The 8708-nt window shown below is 40.9% G+C and overlaps 1 protein-coding gene across 1 annotated transcript; it reads left to right on the top strand.

Moving 5' to 3' along the window:
* Nucleotides 1–2761: 2761 nt before the first annotated feature.
* Nucleotides 2762–7967, top strand: LOC104958251 (E3 ubiquitin-protein ligase LNX-like). Its single transcript, XM_010785975.1, has 2 exons — nt 2762–3024; nt 7449–7967. Exon 2 carries the CDS (start codon nt 7503–7505, stop codon nt 7959–7961), a length of 459 nt encoding a protein of 152 aa, XP_010784277.1. The 5' UTR covers nt 2762–3024; nt 7449–7502; the 3' UTR covers nt 7962–7967.
* Nucleotides 7968–8708: the final 741 nt, after the last annotated feature.

Raw genomic sequence — 8708 nt, 5'->3', positions numbered from 1 at the left:
CAACAAGGAGCATGCTAGTAAAACATATTCCTCCTTAATAACATATACGGCGCAGACTGAAAACTCATCCCTTTCGACTCCACTTCGAGCGATAGAATTATTAACAAATAATTGCTAACAAAGCACTTATATACTAATAAAGGACTGGCTTATCTAAAGCCAGTTGAGTTGCACTTGAAATGTTTTAGCTCTACGAAACCTGATGTACTTATATGATTCTGTTTTCTTCAAGTTTGTATCTTCTTGGTCAAATGCACTTATTGTAAGTCGCTTTGGATAAAAGCGTCAGCTAAATGCAATGTAATAAATTAATAACAATGTAATAATTACAAAAAAAGAAATACAATTAATATACTTCTTTTTATATATATATATATATATAAGATACGTTCAGCTAAGTGATTAATAAGAAGTCCCTGATCCTGAAAGCCTAAAAATAATAAGAGAACAACAGCCACTAGACCTACCAGCTTGCAGGCTTTACTATAGATATTATAAATTCAGATTAACTTAAAGTCACAAATGATTATCATACATATCATAACAATAAAATACAGTTAGCCTCAAGCTTAGTAGAGTTAGTAGTATATACATATATATTAATACAGCAGTGGTTACATTTAGACTGTTTCAATATGATTATTAAATGCAGCCTGGTCTGGAGGTAGTGTTTTATCCAAACACTGTGTGAGAGGTGGTTGAGGCTAAATTATAATAATTACTATTAAGGCAGAACAAATATTTATTTAATGTTAGACATTAAAAAGAAACTTGCTTTTTCTCTCATTGATCCCCAAGCGTACGCTCACAACACCCACACCCACACACGGTCGGCATTGAACGATCACAGGACAAGAAGGAGGCCGTCTCCCTGGTGATGGTGGAGCCGGCTCGGTTGCTTATATTTGATGACCTTCGTTCTGCTGTTTCCACTCTTCAATATTCAAGCCTTTGCTCCATGAAATATGGATGCTGTGTGCAAGGAAGGGAGACCGACCTTTCACTGCCACATGAGAATGGATAGAAAAAGAAATTGATGATGGGTATTTCAGAAAGTGACTTGAAAGGGAAATATTTCCTGACTTTTTATCTGCCATTTCTTTTACTTTCTCATCTGCCATCTGAATTCAAATCAATGCAGGAAACTTAGAGGAAAGTGTGTCAGAGGAATGTGAAGCACATCTAAGCTGGGAAGAGATAGCTGTGTGTGTGTGTGTGTGTGTGTGTGTGTGTGTGTGTGTGTGTGTGTGTGTGTGTGTGTGTGTGAAATAAGAGAAAGTGTCCTAGAGAGACAGGGGAAGAGATTGGTTTCACCTGCATCACAGTGTTTAGATAAACTCCAGCGGCAGGGAGCTATAGACTCAGCAGAAATTAAACAGGATGCAGGTTCAACTCAGCACTTCAAAGAGAACTTGGAAGTTGAAGAAACTCCACATATTTGAATCACTGTAGCAACACAGACAGCTTCATTTACTTGAAAGTTTCACATTGGCATTTCCCATCATTAGTTACATCCTGCTTCGGTACGCTATTTATCAGAGTCAGGAGAAGAGAAGGAGACAGGAGTCTGTTTGTGTGGAAAGGAAATGGGAGTGATATGACAGCTTCAAAGGTCACAGGGAACTACTCTACAGTTTCTTGTTCTTCAACCATCACTTAAGAGACTATACGCTCCACTACCTGATTGTTCAGTGAGGGTGAGCATAGACAACTAGAGAGCATTTTCACCATCATCATCATCATCAGGCCAAACCCATCCTTCCAACTCTGCCTTCATTTTGATCTCCACACACCGGTAGATTTTGTGGGAGCATTTTGCACCCTTTTTACACTTTTGACGGAAAATTGCTCAAGATCACTACAGGATCACAAAAAAGTAAATAACCCTAACCCTACTTTCAATTATTGTTGCTGTATATATTTAAGGTCTATATACACAATCATCCCCTTTGTTATTTAGCAAGTTTACTGTACTGTACATGAAAGGAAGACTTGAGTCATTGATATTCTGACGCAGAGTAACCCATATGTGCTTTTTCTGTATATTCTGCTCAGACACATATTCAACTGGTCTCTGAGTGACTCATGAGGAAACGTCAGCTTGTGTCTGGAGGACCTGTGGCTGAGAGTCTCAGGGTTTAAAGAGCAGCGTGAGGTAGGAAGAGCCGAGAGGGAAACCCCATCTTAAAACGAGGATAACAACTGTTTTTGTACAAAGCCAGAATCACACACACAGATTTACAAAAGCAGCTTTTGTCATAGGGAAGAAAAACCATAGAATAAAATAAGGTATTATCTGTGTATATGGTACACAAATGTGTGCATGGTAGTATTATCGTGAGACATGTTATTTACTCAGATTATGGGCTTCCTGTGTAAAGACCAGAGCACAGTCCTTCTGTTTACTAAAATGGACGGCAGGAAATCAATCATGCATTACATGTTTTTGTGGGTTATTACATTTTGATCGTGTTGGAAATGAGGTCCTGTCAGAACTTGTTGCTCAAGCTGCTGGTGCCCTTTTGAAAGACATTTACATTTAAAAGAAATGGTGGTTTGATAGTGATTCTGGTACATGTAAAAATGTATCAACTGCTTCTCATAACCCTGCATGCTTCTGTTTCCTGCGTTACTCCACTTAATGGGAGATCACAGTTTCTGCAGAACAGGTTTGGGCAGTTCTCTTGTTTACCTTTTCTCTGGCTCCACCCCTCCCCTCTGCCACTTCCTGATCACCTTGGCCTGTTAGAGGTGAGTAAGGTCTGAGCTCGCACAGGGACAGTCTTCCCACTTTGGGTTGTAGAATTCCCTTAAGACGGGCAGCCGGATATAATTTCTTCAGCTGAAGACCTGCAGCCAATCATCTGAGTCTCTGACTGGGACAAAGTCCTTTTTACTGTGTCATTTTACACTCCTTTGCTCCCCCCACCTTCACTCTGAATGGTTTAATGTTACACCCTCTGTGAGGCTTTACCTGCCCAGGTGAACTGCTCTGCTAAAAGTGAACGTCGCTCATGAAGCCATGTAAGTATACTTTCCCCTCTACAAATAGTTTTTTTTATCATAACTGTTGTTGTAACTTGTGTTAAATCCTCCACAGTAGAAACATTGTCAGTAGTTACAAAACAATGTTCCAGGGCTTTGTGCTGGAATTCTTTGCATTTAGTCCCTGTGTGAGTGCTCACTTCACATGTGTGGGATAGTTGCCTGTGTAGCTGTTTTCTGTTACCTACGTGTGTGTGATTGCTAATCTCAGCCTCTCTGTTAGTGTTCAGTACAGTCTGTGCTCATCCAGTCAACCATTCTGATATTAGAGACACTTCACAGGGTGTTGCATCTGCGTGCAGCTGTTCCCCCAGACTGAGGTGTCAGGTCTGGCTCAAACTCACCGCTGAGATATGAATTCAGAGAGGGACCGACATACACACACACACACAAACACACAAGAGCCTTATGTAAAGGTTATTGAAAGGACAGGAATTACATTACCTAGTGGGGTGGATATTCCACACTTAATCACCCTATTCTGGTAAGAAAGGAACACACATACAAGATTAAACCATGTGTTATTTAATACAGAGTTATAGCATTTAACAGAATCAAACTATTTCCAGCTGGAAAGGACAGATAACCCGTTCCACTGATGTGGTAAGGAAATCTGACCAAGTTACCCAGAAAAGCAATGACTTTATACAGGGAAGGGACACAGGAAGAGGATTAATTCAGCTAGGCAATCCACATTACAGTCCCAAGAAAGGTGGGGGGAAGGCAGAAGGGGGAGCACAGCATGTTAACAACCCTAACATCCTATGATAATTGCCTGACAATGGTCAAGGCGACACCCTTCTGTCTGAAAACACTTTGTAGCCAGGCAACCTACATACATATTGAATCACTATAATAAATTCCCATCATACCTAGTTGCTTCACATCCTATATGATCATTCTAAGAACAAATATATATATATATATATATATATATGTTTATTCTAAGTGGAACAGTATATACTAGATTTCAAGAATACTGACAATAGTACTAAGTTGTGTTATATAATTAATGTATCATGGGATTCTTGATAGGCTGGGTATTGTCTTAAACCCCAATTGTCAATATAGACACATTTAATTAATTAATGTGTCATGTTACATATACTGTCAATACTGTTTAATGTGCACTGTGTTATGTGTTGGTTATGAAACAGATTTCTGCTGAAAGTGAAAAAAACTGGAATCTTCAGTGATTCATCGACATGTCTGAACACAACAGACTATGCTGTGTGTGTGTGTGTGTGTGTGTGTGTGTGTGTGTGTGTGTGTGTGTGTGTGTGTGTGTGTGTGTGTGTGTGTGTGTGTGTGTGTGTGTGTGTGTGTGTGGGATCTCACACATTCTTTTTTCCTTTAACACCAGGCTTCCTTATGTTTGTTTGTGCTCAAGGTCAGTGTTTATTAACATGCTTGAATCAGCATTGGTGAATTAGTATCGGCATGCTATATTAACTTTTTGTTTACCTAATGATGAACTGACATGTTCACAAACAACTTCTCATTCAGCACTCCTACTCTGTGCTGTAATTGTGAGTGTGAGCGTGGTCCTTGTGATTGTGTGTCAGCCTTTAAATTAGTTTGTTGCTTAACATGAATCAGATGGCAGTTTATAGTCTTTTCCATGTGAGGCCACAGCTGCTTCAAATACAATGAGCAGGTGTAGTCTGTGTCAGTTCAAATACATAATAGCATACATTTCGGTATGTTGTGGCTCTTAAAAGAAAATCTGTAATGCTTAACAAACAAGTTATGCAAAAGAAGACTGTTGTGTTTTAAGCATTCTTTGCTCTCACTTATCTCATTTGGCTGCGCCTCTAGCAGGGTGTGTTTGTTTGATCGATACAGATATGATTTGATTATGTTGAGTATGAAAAGTATATGCTACTTCAGTATGGACAGCGAGAGTGCGGACGCAGACATATTCAGCTTGTCATTGGGTTATTTTTCAAACTCAATCGTTAGGAAAAGGAGCTGACTTGACATGACTTGTATCATTATTAACGCATCAAGTCTTTCCAGATCACAGGAGAGGAACATGAGAGTGAATCAACAACACTATTTACATAAAATGTATAATGTGTGACGAATAAGGGGTAGGCTTACTTAGACAAACAGCTCGCCCAGTCTTTTAATAGTTAAATATCCAATCTTTTGAGCTTGACTTTGGTACAAAGACAAAGGAAACACTTTTGCTTTTGTGTTGACAGTCCAAACACTGCTCTTCAAAAGTGAAATAAAAACCAGGACAGAATGCAGCTTGACTAAAATCCTGATCATTCTAATGCTTGCTAATTGTAAGGCAGGTGTGGCTATTAATAAAGCATCAGTAATGTGTAGTTAAGGTCCAGTCTATCAGCTGTCTTATACTGTGGCGTTCAGGTCGTCCTGTCACTTCAGGGATTAGGAATGAACCGGAGAAAGCTGATGCTCCTCAGGCACAGGCGTGTCCTCTGTCTGAATTTGCCCATCTGTATGAGTGGGTGTGCAGTGGTGTGTGTGTGTGTGTCTCTGCATGGATGTACATGTATTTGTATGCGGAAAGTATTGTGGGAAGGTGATCGACATTCCAAACACAAATTGTTATGGTTAATGGGTTCCAGTGAGGTTAAAACTAATTAAATGTTTTAAAATTCTGATTACTTTACTATGTTCCTTTGTTAGTGTTTTATCATTACTTCTTTAATATCAAAGTTTCTCAAAGAGAACAAACTGATTCCCTTATCCTGTTCAGATAAGGAACTGGGGAGAATATCAAACCACCTTCATTTTTCATTTACTTTAAAAAAAAAATCTTCTGTTCCCGGCCTTAGATATTTCTTTCTCTCTCTTTTTTATTCTATCCTTTTCTGTTTTGAGCTCATCCTGTGCAGTGATGAAAGTGCACTGCTCCATAGATCAGGGCAGACCTCACGCAGCAGGTTCCAGAGAGTGTGATGAATCAGCCATGTTACCGCAGGCTCTCAGTGGGAAAGTTCATCTTTGTTAAGACTGCTCAGCCTCTTCTTGTTAGCAGTCCCCTCCCAGACTCACCCAAACACACTGAGCTTATAAAGCTGTCGCAACTCGCCGTGCACTTCCCTCATGCTGCGTATGTAAAAAGCAATGAGGACGGCCTGTTTGTTTTGACAACTCTGTGGCTACTGAAAGCCTGAGAGTTACTGAGAGCCTCCATATTTGCCGCCATTAGCATATGGGATTCACTTCAAAGTGTATTGTTTGCTCTGATTTTATTTAGAGCATGGGAACACATCCAATTAAAATAGAACTCGCACTTGGATGACATTTGCTTTCTTCAGACGACAAACACAAGTTTTGTTCCTGTTTGTTGTTGTTGTTGTTGTTTTTTTTCACAAGATCTAATGTCTCATTATTCAGCCAAGCCCAAATAGCGAGTCCAGAAACAAAGCTTGTGGAGTGCCAACAAGATGGCTGTTGCCAAGGTGACGTGTCTGACTGAGCCCATCTGTTCGTGTCCATGTGCTGGAGAAGCCTGCCTGTTTTGGAAATGACGTGTGCATTGGCACGCTCACAGTGTCGAATGCATGTAAACCTGTGAGGCAGTAAAAAAACAGTTTGAAATCATGTCACATCCGACAACATTTGTCATGCAGTAAAACGAGTGCGAGCTGGAGACTTATCTGTGTCTATCTGCCTCGACACTTGCCGCTGCGATGAGGATTATTGATGTTCTTGAAATCTCAGTAGTTTGATATTACTCCTCTGTGCCAGCGTAGAAAATCCAAGATATTGAGAAAAACAAGAAAGAAAAGTTTGTAGGACTGCTGCGTACATTATGTGCTGCTGTTGTTCATCTTTGTGCTTAAGAGAAACTCTGCTCCAGCAACACTGCTTATGAATATTTTCACACCCTGTTTACTTGAAATGATAACTGTGGCTGCTGACTCCCTTTCTTTGGTGGGGTAAAGCACCAGCATACATTCACTCTACTGTTCTAGTTCATTTTTGAGAAACTAGCAGTAGGACAATATTGTGAACTTCTTTATAACGTTCCAGAGGAATATATTCATCTTTTTACTCCAAAACATTTCTCTGCTGTTACTGGCTAGTTTTTTTAAATGTATTTGTTATTTACAATTATATTCACAACCGTTTTGGCTTGTGACCCCTTACTAACAAAAATGTATTTTGGGGGTCCCTTATAGACACAGTGAACAAATACCATAAAAAAAACATGTAAAAACATGACCCTATTTATCATCTATCCAAGTAATCTTGTGACCCTTTTGGGGGCTGGATGCCCATGTTAGGAGCCACTTGGCTATCCACTTAACTCTAAATAAGTTGTTTATCTACCCCCAGCTTGGCCACATATAACAGTTAAATCCTACATTGATGACAACAATCTAACTACATTACATATAATATTCCTTTTCCTCACATAGATCTATGCTGCTGATGACTTCCTGACTGGATTCAACGAGACATCCCGACTCCAAATGAGTATCGAGGAGGATAGTATACAGCCAGAAGTTGTCATGGCGATGGCGGGGGCCTCTGCTCCACCCCTTTCCCCCTCAGAGTATGGTCTTTTGTCTCCGCCTCCTGACCTGTGCGTCGCATGTGGGCACAGCCACCAGCTGGAGGAGAACCACGAATACCTCTACACAGACGAGGTGGACGACGACCTGGTCTGTCACATCTGCCTGCAGGCGCTCATCAGGCCTCTGGACACGCCCTGTGGACACACCTACTGCCAGGAGTGCCTCACCAGCTTCCTGCTGGAGAGCGACTTCTGCCCGGTGTGCCGCACGCCCCTCATGCTGCAGAGCTGCAGGAAACCCAGTCTGCTGGTGCACAAGCTGCTGGACAAGCTGACTGTGGCTTGCCCCTTCACTGACTTTTGCACTGACACCATGGCCCGTGGGGAAGTGGCAGACCACATCAAAAGCAGGTAGGAGGAAAGAAGCACAGTTTCATTTTTCCCAAAAGCAGTTTTTACCTAGGAGCATTTGCAGGCCTATTACTTTATTTTATCATTAGTAATATATTATCTAGTAACATCTACAATGACCTGCATTAAACACACACTCTAGGTTTCCCACTCTCCTCTGCCTAACGTCATTAACCCACAGCTCCCGTCCCAAAGGGGAGTTGTTTCTCCATCCAGGCTTTCATCTAAACTAGGCCCAGCTTTTTCTTGTTTATATATCATTAAGAGACAGTTCTCTGTATTCTCTGGGTCTGTTTTCATTAATACTCATTAACACTCGCCCAGCCCAAAGGGCCTCAGGGATAATTAGTGCATCACATCCCACACAGGATGCAGAGTGTTTTCCTACTTATTTGCACTTTAGAAAACTCTATAAACTCTTAAAATGTTGTGCTTTTTTTTCTGCCCTTTCACTCTTTTTATTTCCCACCACCCACAAACACCCATTTTTTCTGCCACCCATCATTCTTTCTATCGTTTACCCACATTGCTCCATTGTTTCCCTGCCTTTTTCTCTTCATGTAGTGTGTGTCTTAATGAGACGTGGAGCTCTGAGGACGACTCCCAGAGGGATTCAGCTATTCTCCCATAGTTAGAAGGTGTTATCTGTGAAGGTGAGAGGCCACGGTCAGAGGGAGAACTCCACACATTGTGTTGTGGCCTGTTCTTTAAAACTGTATCATCTCGACAGTGCTCTGCTTTTTCACTCACC

The sequence above is a fragment of the Notothenia coriiceps genome, unplaced genomic scaffold (genome assembly GCF_000735185.1).
Source record: "Notothenia coriiceps isolate Sejong01 unplaced genomic scaffold, NC01 NC01_scaffold00028500, whole genome shotgun sequence".
Lineage (NCBI taxonomy): Eukaryota > Metazoa > Chordata > Actinopteri > Perciformes > Nototheniidae > Notothenia > Notothenia coriiceps.
This window is presented reverse-complemented; position numbering and strand designations above follow the sequence as displayed.